This window comes from Panthera pardus, unplaced genomic scaffold (genome assembly GCF_024362965.1).
Source record: "Panthera pardus isolate Hobbes unplaced genomic scaffold, ASM2436296v1 HiC_scaffold_24, whole genome shotgun sequence".
Lineage (NCBI taxonomy): Eukaryota > Metazoa > Chordata > Mammalia > Carnivora > Felidae > Panthera > Panthera pardus.
Genome location: NW_026526810.1, coordinates 103,066,836 through 103,085,165, shown reverse-complemented (window position 1 = coordinate 103,085,165; position 18,330 = coordinate 103,066,836). Strand labels below are relative to the sequence as shown.

Here is an 18,330-nt window from a genome sequence, read left to right as displayed (position 1 = left end):
AAACAATAGCAGCTGACATCTGCTCACAGAGCCCAGCTGCTGTGCAGGGGTCTGATTTATATTCAAACTCTCAGACCCTTTGCTTCCAGTTGACACAACCTAGTCATAAAGCCTCCAGTGGGCACAGGGAGGGACTTGGGCCAGAAAGTAGTAGGTGGGGATTCAATTAACGTCACAACCTCCATTTAAAAGAAGGACACTGACAGAAGAGTGTATTCTTGGGGCCTCAGTTTCCTCAACTGTAAAATGAGCCAACATCACTCCCTGCAACACTAAAGATTTTGACTCTGTCTAACCTTGGTGTTATTGCCAAAAGACTCTGAACTCCCCTGGATGAAGGTTGCTATTTCAGGAAAAGAGCAAGACAAATATGGATGGGGTTCCCCTAATCAAGAAGGGAAAAGTAGTCTCCTGGGAGATCATGGCTGCCCTAGTAAAGACGACTTTAGACTAGACTAGCTAAGGTTTAAATCTCCTTTCATCACTCCCTGTATTGCAGTGGTTCTCAAAGTTCAGTGTGCATCAGACTCCCCTAGAGGGCTTGTTAAAACACAGTTGACTGGGATCCACCTCAGGTCTACTGATTCAGACTCTGGGAGTAGAGCCTCATAATTTGCATATCTATCAAGATCCTGGGTGATAATGATGCCATGGGTCTGGGATCCCACCTTGAGAACCACTGCTCTAATGGCTGTCCATTGCAACTAGAACAAATCCTGCAAGGTATGAATGGTTCTCAACTTTGGCTGCACATGAGAATCACCTGAGGGAAATTTGAAACCTAAGAATGCCCAGTTCCTGTGTCAGATAAATTAATTAAGGTCTCTGGGGATAGGGCCCTGACTCTGTATGTCTTCCCAGATTATTCAATGTGCAACCAGGGTTAAGAACCACTGTCCCACCTGATCTGGCCCCTGCCTTCCTCTAAAGTCACCTCTCATCACTTTGGCCCTCCTCATCACAGTATTGTAGCTTTCCTGGCCCTGTCTCTGGCCTACAGATAGTGCAGGCCTTGCTTCCACCCCAGGGACTTCATGCTCACTCTTCCGTCTTGCCGGCAACACTCACGCCCCAAGTCTTTGTGAGGTTGCCTCCTTCTCGTAACTCATGCCATCTCCTCAGGAAGGCCCTTTCTGACACCCCGAGCTCAGGTAACCGTCAGCACGCATCAGTAGACATTCTTCATCTCATTGCAGTATTTTCCTCATGGTACCCATTGTCCACATTTATTCACTTATTTGCATGCTCACCTTCTATTCCCTCTACAACAGCGTAAGCTTTATGAGGGCAGGGGTTTTATTTATCTTGTTCCCAGGCTGTCCCTAGAACCTAGAACAAGGCCTTGTACCCAGGAAATAATAAATACATGTTGGTCACGTGAGGTACGAAGAATACATCATAAGTGAGCACACTGCATGGGAGCCAATAAAGGAATTGCTTAAAAAGAGGGAGCGAAATACCTTGTAGGATCCCTTGCAGAGGTCGTAAGATCTCAGGAATAGTAAAGAGGCACACGGAGCTGACACCATGGGTTGTTTGAATTCAATTAGACCACAAAAAATTGTCAGAATTGAGATTTCGGGTCGAAAGGGTAAAAAGGCATTTCAGCAAGCTGGGTGACTTGTGGATAGTGCTGGGTCTGTAGATTTTAAATGCTGACAGTCACTGCACTACTTGTGTGTACAGCTCTTGCCCCCGCCCTCTGGGTGGTTTTAAAGGCCATAGGCAAATTGTACAAAGGGAGGAGAGGAGGTGTAAGGAGCCAAGAGCCCACACACAAGAAACAAGTAGGCTTGGGGCTCCAGGACCCAGAAAGGAAGTCCCACGTGGGTCATGGCCCCCTGAGGAAAAAGGTGACCTAGACACCAGAGTGAGAGGAGAATGCTATTTTGGTGGCTAAATGCTTAAACAGGAAATAATACAAAGTTCACAAAAGATTTGAGGCATGGAAATGGGAAGGCGGGGAGCCCAAATCCTAAAATCTGAACAAGGAATAACTGTCAACTGTTGTACATGGAGCCAGAGATGCTAAAATAAGATATCAAGGCCATTTAAAAATTATTTTCCTTTCCTCCAACAAGTACAGCTAAGAAGCAAGCTCTGCTGAGACACAGGAAGCACAGGGAGCAGAGAGGGCCACGTTCAAATGCCGCGCTGCCACTCTTTGCCCACATGTCACCTAGCGGCTCCTCACTGCCCTCCGTGCTCCTCTCTGACCGCGGGCGGAGGGTGCTGGGTGGTGCCTAGCGCCGCGCCTGGCACGTGGTCAGGGGCAGTTTTTACGGCCACCACCTGCTCGGCACTAGCTTTTCCGTGCAGGAGCCCACCAGGGAAGGTGCCAGAGTGCAAGCCTGGCCCCCCTTTGTGGCGGGAGAGCCCCGCCTCTGAGCCCTTCCCCTCCGCCCACAGACCCTGCAGAATGAGATCCTGGGCCATGCGCCACGGGTGGAGGACGTGCTGCAGAGAGGGCAGCGGCTGGTGGAGGTGGCGGAGGTCGACTGCCAGGAAATCGAGGAGCGCTTGGGGCGCCTGCAGGGCTTGTGGGACACCCTGCGGGAGGCAGCGGCCGGCAGGCTGCAGCGCCTGCGGGACGCCAGCGAGGCACAGCAGTACTACCTGGACGCAGGCGAGGCCGAGGCCTGGATCAGTGAGCAGGAACTCTACATCATCTCCGACGAGACCCCGAAGGTCGGCCCGGGCTGGGGGGGTCAGGCTGGGGCAGTGGGGGGCAGTCACACCTGGTACCTCCGGGTGTGTGAGGATACCCGCTACAGCATACACACTGCAGTCAGGTGCCCTGTCTGCCAACTTAGATTTGACCTAACCCAAGATTTCCTCACCTTTCTCATGCCATGGATTCTGTACTGACGGACTGCCACGGGAGGGATGGGAGATGAGGTGTGCGGGATCTCTAAGGAAGTTCTCCTGGGGTCAGAAGGGTGGAGCTGGGCCTGGGAGGGTAGGAGTCAGAAAAGAACCAAGAGGAAGGTAGGATGTCGTGGGAAAGGAATCACAGGAAGGAATCATGCACAGTTTTCTTTGTGGGGGGGGGGGGGGGTAAGGGGGGTCCCGTGAGCCTGGCTACCCCCCCTCCCCTCCCCAGTCTCGAGCACCTCCCTGAGCAGGTGCCCTGACAGCCTCTGCCTCCTAGGATGAAGAGGGCGCCATCGTGATGCTGAAGCGGCATCTGAGGCAGCAACACACGGTGGAGGAGTACGGGAGGAACATCAAGCAGCTGGCCTCCAGGGCCCAGAGCCTGCTGTCTGCAGGCCACCCTGAGGGGTGCGTGTGCACCAAGAGCGACTTGGCCGGGGCCCCACCAACCGGGATCCCTGCGGGTCCAAGTGGGAAAATAGCAACAGTTTTGGGGAAAATAGCAACAGTTTTCATGGAAACTGTGGGTTTGAGAAAACTGCTGATTGGCCCAATTCCATTTCATGTTTCGGTTTTGTGTGAGTAACTTCAAACGGGGCCAACTAAAGCCTGATTTGCAAAAAGATCAGAAAATGCAATAGCAAAACTCCCCTCTTGGTGAACCAAGAGACCTAATCTTTCGTAGAGTTAGATTATGCTAAGAGACACTGAAGAGTAACTTCGCTTTTCTCTTTATGGTCCAGAGGATACTTCAGGATCTCACAGTGTCTCAGCAAAATCATTGTGTGGGCATGAAGGTAGAAAACCGACACCCATCTAGTTGGTTCTGCACAGATGGGGGCCCACTGGGTTGCACACCTCAAGCTGCACCTCCCACCCCGGGCTCAGCCCTGTCCTCGGCTGCCCACAGGGCATACACCACTGTGGGGTTTCAGCATCCACCGCAGCATCTTTCAGGGGAGCCCCAGGGATTGAGCGCTTGGGACCACAGGCCCCTCCCTGCTGGTGCTGGAGCCCGCTCACAGTGCTGCTTCTTCAGCCTCCTTGGAGGAATATGGGGGGGCTTCTTTTTTGTCTCTCTAAGCTTCCCTGGGTGATGGATAATGGTGGGAGGCACCTTGAGGCATTCTGGTCTAAGGGATGGTTCTTTTTTTCTCCCCAGCACTTCCCCAGGGAAAGCTGCTGTCATTTCTCCTGCCTTCCCTCCCCATGTATCCCTGCCACAGGTGGGAGGAGTACATCAGCTCCCCTGCACTAGCTGCTCTGGGCTCTCTGCCTCCATCTCTGAGTGCTTTCTTGTTTTGAATTCCAGGGAACAGATCATCCGGCTTCAGGGGCAGGTGGACAAGCAGTATGCAGGGCTGAAGGACATGGCGGAGGAGCGCAGGCGGAAGCTGGAGAACATGTACCACCTGTTCCAGCTGAAGAGGGAGGCGGATGACTTGGAGCAGTGGATTACGGAAAAGGAGCGGATGGCCTCTTCCCTTGAAATGGGGCAAGACTTTGACCATGTCACTGTGAGTACTCACAACTGCTTTCTCTGTCTTCCTCGAATGCCATAGTTGCAGGAGCGGTCACTCTGGGTGCACACGCGCACGCGCACACACTGCTACCCGGAGATGCAGACACCACTGTGGACTCAGGCTGCCCTGGGCAGGTGTGGGACTGTGGCTCCAGGTGCTCTGGCTGCCACTCAAGAAAGTCTGCAGCTGGGGTGATGACACCACCCCACCCCTGAGCCCCATAACCACGTTTCCGTTTACCCCATGTCCAGCTCCTCCGGGACAAGTTCCGGGACTTTGCTCGGGAGACTGGGGCGATTGGGCAGGAACGGGTGGACAACGTGAACATCATCATCGAGCGGCTCATCGACGCAGGCCACAGCGAAGCGGCCACCATCGCCGAGTGGAAGGATGGGCTGAACGAGATGTGGGCGGACCTGCTAGAGCTCATCGACACGCGCATGCAGCTGCTGGCCGCCTCCCATGACCTGCACCGCTACTTCTACACGGGCGCCGAGATCCTGGGCCTCATCGATGAGAAGCACCGTGAGCTGCCCGAGGACGTGGGGCTGGACGCCAGCACTGCCGAGTCTTTCCACCGGGTGCACACTGCCTTTGAGCGGGAGCTGCAGATGCTGGGCTTGCAGGTGCCTTCTGTCCCTTGCTGCCCACCTGCAGGCTCCAGGGACCTGCCTTTCACATCTTCCCCATGACCAGGCCCCCGGGGGCGTCGAGGCCTCTCTGGCTTCTAGAGGTGAAACCTCTAGAATGGACACCAGGAAATTTCACCTCCTAAGAAAGGCAACAGCTCGGGGCAAAAAGGCAGGGAGCTGCGGCTTTCAGACATTCCTTAGCTTCAGAAGTAGTTCTTCAAACTGAATCTTCAGAAAAGCCCAACGCAAAACATACCTTAAAATGTTCTTTCTCTGGTCGTATAACAGTGTTACGAGCGAGCATATATGTATGTTCCTTTTCTAGCACCAGTATGGGTATAAGCAATCTATTTAGGCACTGAATCCTCATTGCCACCCCCTGAAGTAGCTTCTAACATTATCTGCATTTTATAGATGAGGAAAGCAAGGCACAGAGAGAGTGAACAAGTTGGCTGGGAACACATAGATCAACAGTGGAGCCAAGATTCAGATCCTGGCAGTCTGGCTGTAGACACCATGCCCTCAGCCACCAGGCTGTTTGGTCTTTCTCTATGGGAGCTGGAGGGACCCCAAGATCTGCTTAGACCCCCCTCTTCCCATCACTGGAAGGCCTCCAAGGCACCTCTGAAGGTCCATAGGGCTCCACAGAACTTGATGTGATTGAAAGGGTGAGAGCAAAGGATCTTAATGCCAGGGCCTCAGCAGCCTTCCAGAGAGACTGGGAGAGAGGCTAGCTGTGGAATCCTGCACCCACCCATCAGGGTTCAGGGATGGGATGCCAAGGCAGGTTGGGCCCTGGTTCACCCAAGAGAGGACCTCCCAGGAATTTGTCCAGCTGGAGATGGGGTCTGTCGTGAGGCTCTTGTGCCTTGTGGATGCCAGAGCCCCTGAGGTGGGCACAGCCTGCTGAAGTCTCAGGAATAAGGCTTCATTGTGCTGGGACTGGCCTCAGACAGGGGGTCCGGTACAGCCCCTTCCTCAGAGAGGCAGCATGCTGAGTGGTTAAGAACAGGAACTCAGGAGCATACCCCCAGTCTGCACCCCTCTTCTAGTGTGAATGACCTCAGGCCAGTCACCAAGCCTCCCTGTGCCTCAGTTTCCTCGTCTCGAAACCAGGGATCACAATAGTACCTCTTTCATGAGATGGTTGTAAAGATTAAGAAAGTAATAAATAAGAAAATGTTTAGAACAGTGCCTGGCACATAGTTACTCCCATTAATTCTAGGGAGATCAAAGGGCATAGGGTCCCTTCCACTCCTGTATTCTCCTCAAAGCCCCAGGGATGGCATGGGTCCATAGAGGCCAAAACAAGGTGCCTTTTCCCCCAGTGTTGGTGGGAGGCTGAAGATCTTGCCTTCTAGAAGAGCCCTGGGGAGGGAGACCAGGAGGAGACAGATCCCTTGCCCTTGCCCATCAGAGGCCCAAGACACGTCTTTCTGGAGAACAACGTCCAATTTCGCCCGACCACAGGTACAGCAGTTCCAGGACGTGGCCACCCGCCTGCAGACAGCATATGCTGGGGAAAAAGCAGATGCCATCCAGAACAAGGAGCAGGAGGTGTCTGCTGCGTGGCAAGCACTGCTCGACGCCTGTGCGGGACGCCGTACCCAGCTGGTGGACACGGCAGACAAATTCCGCTTCTTGAGCATGGTCCGAGACCTCCTCTCCTGGATGGAGGGCATCATCCGGCAGATTGAGACCCAGGAGAGGCCCAGGTAAGGGGGACGTCCTCAAGGCAGCCCCTCTCCTCAGCCACTTGGTCCCAGAGGCTGGCGGACCAGTGTGCTGCCCTCGGGGCACTACTCCTCCTTGGAGAGACAGTCCTGGACTGTGGGGGCACCTGAGGCTGGGCCTGGGCAGAAACTGAGTGGCTCAGCTTCTAGTGGGGGGGACCAAGCACTTCAGAGTGAAGGGAGCCCTGAGAGTGGTGAGGAAGACCTCTGCCATTCAGATCTGACGGCAGGGCGAGGACCACAGCTGTCAGTGAAAAAAAGGACTTCACGTACCCGAAGCTGGGCAGGTCCGAGACTGTGCACTCTTCCCCCCAGTGCTGGGCTGGGGAGCTCAGGAAGGAGCTCATTGTCCATGAAAGGCAATGGTCACCAGCCCACCTCTGTCCCTGTGTCCTAGGGTGCCCATCCTGATGGCCAAGCCTTTATATTTAACATTGTTACCCTGGAGTAACTCACATACCATATAATTCAGCCTTTTAAAGTGCCCCATCCAGGGGTTTTTTTTGCAACCATCACTACAATCCAAGTTTAGAAGATTTTCATCACCCCTAAAAGAGACCCTGTACTCTTTGGCAGTCATCACCCCATGATTTCCTCCTCCCCCAGCCCCTGGCGACCACGAATCTGCTTTCTGTCTCTCTAGATTTGCCTATACTAGACTGCTCATAGAAAAGGAATTCTACATTATGTGGTCTTTCATGATTGGCTTCTTTCACCTGGCACAATCTTTCTAAGGTTCATCCATGTTGTAGGATGTGTCGGTACTTTATTCCTTTTTGTTGTCAAATAATGTTCTCAGGCTTCTTTAGGGGTTCCCAAATCCCCCGCCTATCCCATGCCAACTGACCAACGGCAGACACCAGGGCATCAGTGTTCCTGCTGGGGCTAGGCTGCCCAGAGAGAGAGGAGGAAGTGTGTTCAGACTCTCAGGCAGGCAGGGGGTGGCCCTCTCCAGTCAGGACTTGGCATCAGGCAGGCCAGAGTCACCCAGAGTTTCCTTCTTCCCCCAAACTCCCTCCTCGATTCCTGACCCTCCCCCCTTCCCCAGGGACGTCTCCTCGGTGGAGCTGCTCATGAAGTATCACCAGGGCATCAAGGCAGAGATTGAAACCCGGAGCAAGAACTTTAGCGCCTGCCTGGAGCTGGGCGAGTCCCTGCTGCAGAGGCAGCACCAGGCCTCGGAGGAGGTGAGAAGGACAGTGGGGTGAAGATGAGCCCCTCCGTGTCCTTGCCCTCACTCTTGCTGGGCCAGACAGCTTCCTGGGGAAGGTGCTGGGGGCCATGGTTTCTCTGAGGAGACTCCTCTTTCTTTCACTCATGGAGCATCAGGGCTGTGTGCAGGCCCAGGGATTAGAGCCTCACCAAACCCATCCAAGGTTGGCAGCTTAGCAGTGGAGAGCAGTCTCACAACCCGCCTAACCAACCATGACATGCACACATGTGGGATTGGCAACACCCATTTCCTAGGGTGAGGCACATGTGCCTCAGAGAGGTTAAGTAACTTGCCCAGGGTTGCACAGCTGGCAAGTGGCAGGGCCAGACTTGAAGCCAGATCCATGTGACCAAACCCAGCATGCTTTGCAGGATCCATTTGCATACCATCCCAGACAGGGGAAAGGTTTCCCAAAGCCTGAGTGATTCTCCCTTCCTTCCCCCAGATCAGTGAGAAACTGAAGCAGGTGCTCTACAGGAGGAAGGAGATGAACGAGAGGTGGGAGGCCCGCTGGGAGCGGCTCCGCATGTGTGAGTACCTCTGGGACCCAGAACCTGCGGGGGAGGGGGTGCAGATGCCTGCTGAGGTAGGGGCACAGAGGGGTGACTTTCACTGCCTGGAGATGAGCCCCCGCCCCCTGCAGCACCACTCATCTGCAAGGTTCTGGGGTCCACACAGACCTGTGTGGACAGGCTGCTGGAAGCCCACCTCTCACCCGCCAGCATGCCTTCTCCCTGCTCGCCCTCGGGCTCGCCCAGGTCTGGGTAGAACCTGAGCTGGGAAGGTGCTGCCACCTCGTCCCAGGCTGGTGTCCCTGTAGAGCTGTAATCTGGGGGTAGGGGGTGGTCACGGGGTAAGGCTCTAGAGCTTCCTGCATGTTTGATCTGAGGCGTGTCAGGCACAGAAAGAGCTCTGTCCTCCTCAGCTGGCGACAGGAGAGGTGGAAAACCCTGCCACTCAGGGAGGAGGCACGCACAAGCCAGGAAGGCCTACAAGGGCCCGTGGCTGCTTGTGCATGATTATGTGAAATAGCCACGGGCTGGGAAGAGAGGGTGTTCAGGGCAAAAGGCTGCTTCTCAAGAGGAGACCTCTAAATTACATTTTGTTTTCAAATTCGAGTTCTGATTAACGTGTTTTTCAAATGTAACTCTGGGTAGAGATGAGGAAGGGGCCTGGTGTGGCGTGGGGATAGAGTGGTTTCTGGTGCAGGTCACCACGGAGCAGGGTGTCCGCGTAATTCACCGGCACCTGTGCAGGCCTCCTGCCTGACCACTAGCTCCCTGTCTGCTGAGCAGCCCCCCATTGGGTGCTAACAGGCCCCTGGGCCTTGTGGGGGTATCTGTGGCTTGTTCCCCGTGGCAGTACTGGAAGTGTGCCAGTTCTCGAGGGACGCCTCTGTGGCCGAAGCGTGGTTGATCGCCCAGGAGCCCTACCTGGCCAGCCGGGACTTTGGACACACGGTGGATAGTGTGGAAAAGCTTATCAAGAGGCATGAAGCCTTTGAGAAATCCACAGCCAGCTGGGCGGAGCGCTTTGCGGCCCTGGAGAAGCCCACTACGGTGAGCTGGGAACGGGCGCTGGGAGGCTCTCAGCAGCCACCCCTGGGGGGGAGGTGGTTATCTCAAGTCAAGAACTCTGAGCCCATTATTAGGCACCCATGGACAGTGTAAGAGGCTTGGCAAGGGGGAGAGTGGGAAGGAAATGGGAGAGGTAGAAAGTACTTTTGAATGTGAAAGGCAAAAGGGGTAAGTATTTTCAAAAGGAACAAACACCAGGTGTATTGGGAGCCATCTGTAGAGAAAGTTGGTCTAACGGCAAGCTCTTCTCTGTGACTGCTCTGATACTCTGGGCCTTTTTCTTCCCCTAGCTTGAGCTAAAAGAACGCCAGACCCCAGAGAGACCTGAGGAGGAGCCTGGGTAAGTATGGCGAGGGCCAGGCGGTAGACCCAGCAGGAGCATTCTGCCAAGGAGGATGGGTGGGAAGGGAGAGGGAGGGTACTTTTTTAATCAGAAACAGGCCCCCTGATGTTTTAACAGTGCACATGTGACCTCTCACACCTGGGCCACTAGCCAGAGAAATCTGGAGTGTCTGTAGCTTAAAGGCAGAGAGGAGCTTTTGTTTCCCTCGAATCTAGGGGTACAGGCAGAAATGGGTAGAGAGCAGTGGCTGCTGAAGAATCACCTCCCCTGCTCTGGGCACCACCTGCACACGTGCCTGAGAGGCCATTTTGTGCACGACCATGTCCATTTCTGAAGTATCTGCCATAACTCTTCAGATTAAGCAGCTCCTTGCTAAGTGCCTGTTGCCAGGAGGCCTGGACCAGGAGATAGCTGATGTGTGTGCCTTGGGGGTAGGCATCGGCCTCAGGGAGGTGGTTTCTAAAGAGGGGCTGTGTCCTCTCTAGGCCTCAAGAGGAGGAAGGCGAGACAGCAGGGGAGGCTCCCCGAGGTCCGCATCGCGCAGCCACCGAGAGGACATCCCCGGTCAGTTTCCTGTCTGGTTTGTCTGGTTCCTGGGAGTCATTGCTGCCAGAACCTGCTCATCCCTACTAGGCTCAGCCGAGGCAGAAGGCGAGGACAGGCGCACACCACCCAGCCTTCCAGACTCCTCCTTCAGATCAGTCTTCCTTTTTAACTTAGGTTTCCTTAATCTCTAGAATAATTGGCCTCCTTCCTTCAACCCAGAAGAAACTGACATGCCCGCCCACTCATATGACTCTATTAGTTTGGTATTATCTAGTCTAATAAATTTTATTGTATAAATACATCACCATCTACATTAGGGGAAACAGTTTATCCAGGGAAGGTTTATTTTTACACATCATTCTTTTTCCCATTTTCCCTCTCAGTCCATCCTTCACACAGTAGGCCCTGAACACGCACACGCGTGCACACACACACACACACACACACACACACTCTCTCTCTCTCTCTCTCTCTCTCTCACATGCACAAATAGACCATCTGATCCCGCCTGCGCCAGCCACAGACATTTAGGGCAGTGGAGCGGGGACAACCACCCTCTAGCAGATCCCTCCCTCCTACACAGAGCCTCCTTCCCTTTGCTGCTCCCAGGCCTGATGCCTGTGAGTCAGTGAGTTTGGATATGGAGCTGGCTCTGAAGCAGGAACAGACTTCAAGGAGCTGTGCAGGACTGAAGGAGAGCACCAGGGCTTCTGGGTCACAGGGCCAGTCCCCCAAACTTGTAGGAAAGTAAGGTGCATCAGAGTCCTGGCTGACGGAGGTGTTGGGAGGGTCCAAGACAAACCAGCTGCTGGAGGCTTGGGGCACAAGTCTTCAGGAAGGAATAGGTCCATAAGCTGAAAAGACCCAGGGTGTCTGTACCGGGAGCCGGGTAAGGCTGTAACCTAGGTTTTGGAGAAATGCCCTGGGGAGCGGCGGAGAAGAAGACAAGACTTCGGCACGTGCCTTGCATGGCTCACCAATGCATGCACCCCACCTCTCTAGTTGCCCGGTAAAGCTTGCCTGAACCTTTAAGGGAAATTGGCATTCTAGGTGGAAATTTCTGATACGTGCACCACCCCAGAAAAATGCACATACAGTGATTATTTCCTGTGCACAATCCCTGTCAGGTCTGTCAGCCCTTCTCACACCCCTGAGAGCCACACACACTCACACTCACACACTCTTCCACACTCTGAGCTCCCTCTGCTGCCTCCAGCCTGGCCGGAGTCCCTTTCTGAGCTGCACCAGCCCTTCATGTCCAGCAGAGGGCATTCCTGGGCTCCCAATGGAGGGTCCTTCCCAGAAGTGCCCTCTGAAGCTCCCATCACCGCATGTGGGATCTCTGGCGGACTTGGTCCCAGCCCCTTTTGCCTGAAACAGCCCCCGCCGGAAGGAGAGAGAACTTGAGGGCTGCCCGAACTGTGGACACTGGGGCTGGGACTGTCCGGCACCTCCTGTGCTTCGGCTGTGCGTCCCTGTGTGTCTTTACGTGCAGTGGTGTCCCCGGTCTGCGGGCTCCTTTGTGGCCACCTGAGCAACTCCATTGTCTGTGTCATGTACGTCTGTGCAAATGTAATTACGTGTGCGTCAGAGCTGCCTCCATCCAACACCTGAATGTCCCTGGGTTTGGGGGAATAAAACCTGCTTGGACCTGAGTATCTCTGGAAGGTGGGAACGAACCCACATCTGAGACCCTTCCCAAGAGCCAGCCACTCCGTCAAATGGGAGGATGCCTGTGTTTGCTACAGGAAGAATCCAGATGGCAAATCAAGTGAATACCAGGCCTGAGGCCTCATGGAAACAAATTTCCTGCCGCTTCTCCTTTCTGAGCCCTTTGTTGGGTTTTATGAGGATCTACAAAACTCCAAGGGAGGGTGTGATACCCAGTCGGTCTTTGATATGAGAAGAGAGGAAAATGGGTCCCACACAGGCTGGGACACCTTTTCAGAAACCACTGGCCTCTCCCAGGAAGGGCTGGCAGTGTGCTGAGCCTTCTCCCCGGCCGGGCCTGAGTTAGGGTGGCTCTCACGCTGTCCCATGTGTGTGGTCTGGTGTGGGTGCCCTGTAGAATCAATCCATGTGGTGCTGCTTTATGTGAAACCCATCACTAGTGCATGCTGGCTTCCTGCTTGGGGGAACAGATGGGAGTGGACCAGACACCTGCTACGCACCACGGGTGGCCACCCTGCAGGCCCCAGCTCGGTACCCCCCCTTTCCAGGTGTTTGCAAAAGCACACGCAGATACACACACGGACTGGAGTGCATTCCACGTCCATCTTTTCCTCAAATACATCATTGTACAATTGATTGCCTCCCTCACCACCTTTCCACATCAGAGCACGTTCTGGTAAAAAAAATCTGGTCCTTTCATACAGGTAAGTATGTAAGTGTGTGCGTGAGGCCAAGCAGAAAAAAATAAGGTATCACAAAAGCCAAAACTTCTGGAGTGGAAGTCAGGACATTGGGTTCTAGTCCTTAATGCTGCTAGAACCTTCCTGTATGATTTTATACAAACCACCTAATTGTCCCGGGTCTCCTCACCCTTATAAAGCCCTCTTTGGGATTGCAGAAAGTCCAGAACGTTCCTGTATATCAACAATATACTTAAATAAAGGGAGGGGCTGGGAGAGATGGGTTTCCCCACTTTCCTCTGGTCCCATCCTTAATTCTAAGGAGCCTGTTAGCTTGTCAGGTGCTAGCTGGTATGAGGCTGGATGGGAAAGAAGAGGCAAAGGGCTGGGGTATTTGCCTTTGTCCTTGGCTTGGGAAAGAGAGGCAGGGTTGGGCCTCAGCTCCTGCCAAAGTCTATGCCCTGAAGATGGCCCCGGGGCACTGGATGGGGGCCTGGCAGCAGGCTGAGCGTTCCCCTTCCTCTCAGTGCCTGGCACTGTCACCCCAGTACCCCCTGCCTGTATGTGTCCCTTCATCCTGGGGGTGGCTGTGGGAAGGGCCTGGGGTTCTTGCTAAGCATTCTCATCTCCCAGGCCCTGGGTGCCTCAGAATCCCCAGTGCATCTGCAGGGAGGTGTTGATTGTTGAAAGGTTGTGATTGATTTCACGGGGGAAAATGGTACTGCAGAGGATCCAGGTCATTTCAGATCACTCCAGGCTTAAAGGTCCCAGCCAACAGTGCTGGGATGTCTTCTGTGCATGGCATCCAGTTCTTGGCTTTGGGGTGGGAATTGGGGCCTGCTTGAGGAATTCTCCCAACGGGACAGCTGTGACAATGTGAATGGCATCCCTGAGAGGTACTGGTGCTCTGAAGGGCTGTGACAACAAGAAAGAGGCAGTCTTCAGTGTTCACCATGTGGTCGTGCCCTGTCAGCCTCTGGAACTTGAGGCTACTCTGGAAAGCAACTGCTGGGTGCTGGTCATTATCAGGTCCCTTCATCAGGTTGTCAGGAAAGATTCTTACCCAAGTGGAGCTCACAGACGTCACTCTTACCATGACCTTCCAAGACTGCCTGCAGCTGGCTGCCTGGGAGAGGACGGGCATCTCATTAGGGGTAAATGTGGGGAGTCTAGGTCCCTCGCCTCTCCCTTCCAGAATTTCAGAGGTTGCTGTAGCTTGAGGGCAGTAACCAGCGCTTGGAAATGGGAGGGACGTGCCCCAGGAGCTGAGTGGGCATACCTTTCAGAAGGTGCCTGGCTGGCTCCAGCAGCTGTCGCCCTTACCCCCACCCCCCACCCCCCAAGCTCTCCTCAGAACAGCCCTCCTGGCAGGCAACCTGAAGCTGTAATCAGCAACCAGAGGCCAGGCTCCACGTCCTTGGATGGAAGGGATGTGGGGATGTGTGGAGCAGCTGTGTCTCTTCTTGCCCGAGCAAGTGTTCCAGTCCTTTCTCCCCGCCCCGTGAGGCCCAAAGGAACTGCTTGCTGCTTCAGGCATTTTTCAGCCTGTGCGAATCCTATTTGTTCCTAATGAGCAGAAGGGACCTGGAAAGGTCTCTGTTTTCCCCTAAACCTGGGCGTGGCCCTGTCTCCCCAGGATGCCTGAATCAGTGGGTGTGGGGGGCGGTGGGGAGGGGTCTGCCTACAGTCTGGCACTGCACCCTGATACTCCAGGCTCTTTCTGGACCTGTGTCCACCACTGGGTGTGCCCAGCTTTCCATGCTGTGGCCACATGTGATCTTCCTGGCCTGGCTGCTCCAAAGGCTGCCTCTGCATTCTTCCTTCCAAGCTGTGTTTCAGAGCATCCCAGATACTGATGGACTCAGGACGGAACTCCGTTAACATTGGAGGCATCTCAGAAAAGGGGTTTGAAGCTGCCAACTTGACCACTGGGTGTAAGATCTGGAGGGAGCAGGGGGGGCATCTTCTAACTCTTTTTAGTCTTTCTGAATCACAGCAGGATGGAGGAGCCACCAGCTTCTCCAGGGCAGGCCCGGAAGAGCCGGTGGTAGGAATGGTGAAGACCGCTCCCAAGGAAGCCTCCCATCCACGAGGGCGGTGGACCAGGTCCTCCCCTCCCTGTTTGAGGGGACCCTGCACACTCCCCTCTCCTTTCCCCTCACTTCACCTGGTGGCTCCTCCTGTCATCTTCCCTGGTTTCCCAGTTGTCATCTCAGATGGACTGAGGGCTCATCCCATCTCTCCACCCCAGCTGCTCCTGCCTTCCCTCTGGAGGCATTTGTCTCTGCTCGCCCTGAGTTCCCATCTCTTGATTTCTTTGGCTGCTCTCAACTCAACAATCTTTTTCTTCTCTTGTAAACAGTTGTCTTCTGAACAGTCTTCCCAACCTGCCTGCCCACAGTCCTTCCCTCCCCTTACCCAGAGGACAAGCATCCAGACATCAGACACTGGGGGAGAGTGCAATTCTCGGCTGCAGAAGTGGCCAGCTTACCCCCACCCCAGTTGAAGCTCGACTTGGTTGCCTAAGGCATCCAGCAGTAGGTGTCGTCCAGCACCAAGCCCCTCTTCTGGCCCGTTCAGGTGTTTTCTGACTCGTCTTACAAATGTAGAGCAGGAACCACATTGGTAGGTGCTCTCCTCTGGAGCAACAGTACCCCGCCCCTTCTGCAGCAGGATTCCGTAGGAGGAAGGGACCAGACAGCTCTGCTTCAACTCCTCGCTCACTAGATGTGTGGCTGAACAAGTTACTCCTCCCTGACCCCACTTTTCCGAATCTGTAAAATCGGATAGGGATGATACTTGCCTCAGACTGTGAGGATTGGAAGAGAGAATGTAGGTAGAACATCTGGCACCTAGTAGATTATTTCCAGTCTTCATTTTTTGTCTGTCCCTCACTACAGTCCTTCATCTTCTTAAATGAAGCATCCTCCATGTGAATTCTAACACCCATTGCCAGAGCCCTCCCAAACCAGCCTTCCTGGAGCATCTCTCCCTAGATACCCCTGCGTATACACTCTGGGCTGAGTCCCTGCCGTGAGATCAGCAGGCAAGACGATCGCATCACAAGGAGGAATGGCCTCTTCCTGGGTGCACCCTCACACCCTGGTTCTCACTTATCAGTATCTCCTTTAGGGACAAGCCCCCTCACTTGCATTTCCTTGCTTGTTAATACATCTGGGCTCACTGAGCATCTTCTAGAAACTCCAAAACACCCTGTGGTCACAGGCCAGGTTATTTTTCTCCTGGGGACTGGAGTGTTAGTTGTCTGTCTGCTGTCTTCTACACCCCCGGCCGGGCATGGAAGCACACCTCCATCTCCTTTAGTCCAGAGCAGAAATGTACCCATCTTGTCCCCCTTCTTCTCCCATTCTTGAGCCTCCTTTGTGGAGAAGAACCTCAAGGCTCTGCCTACTTCCCCTACCCAAGCCAGCTTCCTAGGAAGGCAATATGCTAAAAAGTCAAGCTGAAAAGACCCTGAAAAGGTGGCCATTTCCTGCCCGTCAGGAACCGGGGCCTCTCCCTGTTTGACTGCAATCCTGAGAGATCCTAAAAGCTCTCCTGCCTGTGCCTTTCCTCCCCTGATGTCCCCTACCAGCAGCCAATGCTGCCTGCCCCCTGCCCTCCTCTGACATCATGATCCCAGCAGCCAGCTCACATGCCCTCCTCTCAGATGTCTCTGCTTCACCCACCTGTTCCCCAAACCTCCATGCTACAGGCAGCACTCTCCTATATCCCAGCCCCCACCTTGGCCCATTCTCCTGCAGGCTGTCACCTCCACTTAAAGTCTAGACTCCCCAGCTGCTCCAGCCGGACACCTAGAATTTCCTCCAGTCCCCCTCTTTGAGTGTCCCCAGCTCCAGTGGGTGGTGTTTCCAGGCTAGGCACCCTCAGCACTGTAGCTATAATCTGTGCATCTTCCTTGTGATCTAAGGGCTGAAGCAGCAGGCCTTCCACCTTACAACACAGAGGACAGAAGGGACTCTTAGACCATCTCTCCAGGGCCCTTCGGCAGAACCTGCCTCTCCCTACAGCCACACAAGTAGCCAGCTCTGGGCCACAGCCCCTCCCCTGTAGGGCAAGGCAGAATCTCCATATGAAAGTATGGCACGGTTTTGGGGGGCAGCAGCAGGACGACGGTCACCACCTCCCCTCCCTTCCCCAACTTTTAGAAGACAGCATGAAGATTTCCTCCTGGAGCCTGGGAAAGGAAGGTCCCTCTGGCCAAAACCACGCCCCATCTTTCTCATCTGTGGCTCCTTCCTTAGCCCAGAAGAGTAGCGCTGCCAGCTCTGGGCCTGGGAGGCAGCCAGCAGCCGCCAGACACTTCTACCCCTCACCCTCACCCTCACCCTCACCCTCAGCTCCTTCTCAGCCTTGGCCTTCAGGGCAGTCTATTCCACATGAATAGTCAAGGGCACAGAAGAAATGTTTGCATACATTGGAAACTCCCATTTTCTAAAACAAACCTGTGACCTGGCCATTTAACTTTTGATCACACAGGCCAGGTCCTCTGAATTGTACGTACCTGCTAGGGGATGTGGGTCAGGCACTCATTAGGAGGAAGCAGAAGAAAGGTTGAGATTAAGTTGGGAGGCAGTCCTGGAAAAATCTGCCTTTTTTTTTTTTTTTTTTTCAGAGGACAGTGCAGAAATGTTAAGAGAATGTAAGTATAGGAAGAATATGTGGACAGTGCCTAGTAAAACCAGTCCTAGGAGGGTAGAGGCTGAGAGGCAAATGTGGCAGAGGGTCTTCTCTGACACCCCATGGCAGGTTCAGGGAACACCCTGGCCCGGGATGAAGGGGAGCAGTGCAGCCAGATGGAGAGGTAGGGGGTGGAAAGAGGCTTTACCTTCTGCGTTAATAATCCGCCTCCCAACCTTTATACCCAAGTCAGAGGTTGGCTTGATTGAGTCCAAAGAAAAAGCCCAAACCCAGGCTCCCAGGCTCATCCCTGCCAACTTTACCCTTCTACCCTGCTAGATGACCCAGGCAGTGCTTTGAGGCCTCTAAATCCCTGTGGCTGGTGCTAGCTCACTGCAGACACTTGAACATACAAGTACTGCAGATGTGTAAAGAGGAGTGTGAACCAGTCACAGCGCTCAAGGGGCTCTAAGGAAAAGATGAAAGACCTAACAATGTGATAAAAACTCAGGTTTTCTAATTCTGGAGTGCATGCTCTTTTGATACCTGTTAGCTGTGTGACCTTGGGTAAGTCACTTAACCTCTCTGAGAATAGATTTCCTTGTAGATTGAAGGCAGTAGACTAGGTTAGTGGTTTTCAAACTTTTCAGTCATGTTATCCTTTATTTAAATGAGATCTTACTGGACTGCCAACTTAAAACTGTTTATTGGACTGTCCTAATTTGATGGAATACAAACATGACCAGCTTTATCTTTCCTCCAATCACTGCCTCAGACCTCTCCATTGAGCCTCTCCTTCTATTCCTTCGTACCATCTCAGGCAATCCTTGGTCACTTCCATCTGCTGAAAAGCCTACCCAGTCTGTTTCAGTTTAAATCTTCAATCTGCTATCCAGT

The 18,330-nt window shown here is 53.9% G+C and overlaps 1 protein-coding gene across 1 annotated transcript in view; it reads left to right on the top strand.

Moving 5' to 3' along the window:
• SPTB (spectrin beta, erythrocytic) overlaps positions 1-18,330 on the top strand; it is a 127,577-nt gene that overhangs the window by 101,702 nt on the left and 7,545 nt on the right. The window contains 10 exon segments of the mRNA XM_019451557.2: positions 2,410-2,688; positions 3,152-3,282; positions 4,187-4,391; positions 4,649-5,023; positions 6,500-6,744; positions 7,811-7,949; positions 8,421-8,505; positions 9,338-9,534; positions 9,843-9,892; positions 10,381-10,459. Coding sequence (XP_019307102.2) covers positions 2,410-2,688; positions 3,152-3,282; positions 4,187-4,391; positions 4,649-5,023; positions 6,500-6,744; positions 7,811-7,949; positions 8,421-8,505; positions 9,338-9,534; positions 9,843-9,892; positions 10,381-10,459 — 1,785 coding nt within the window.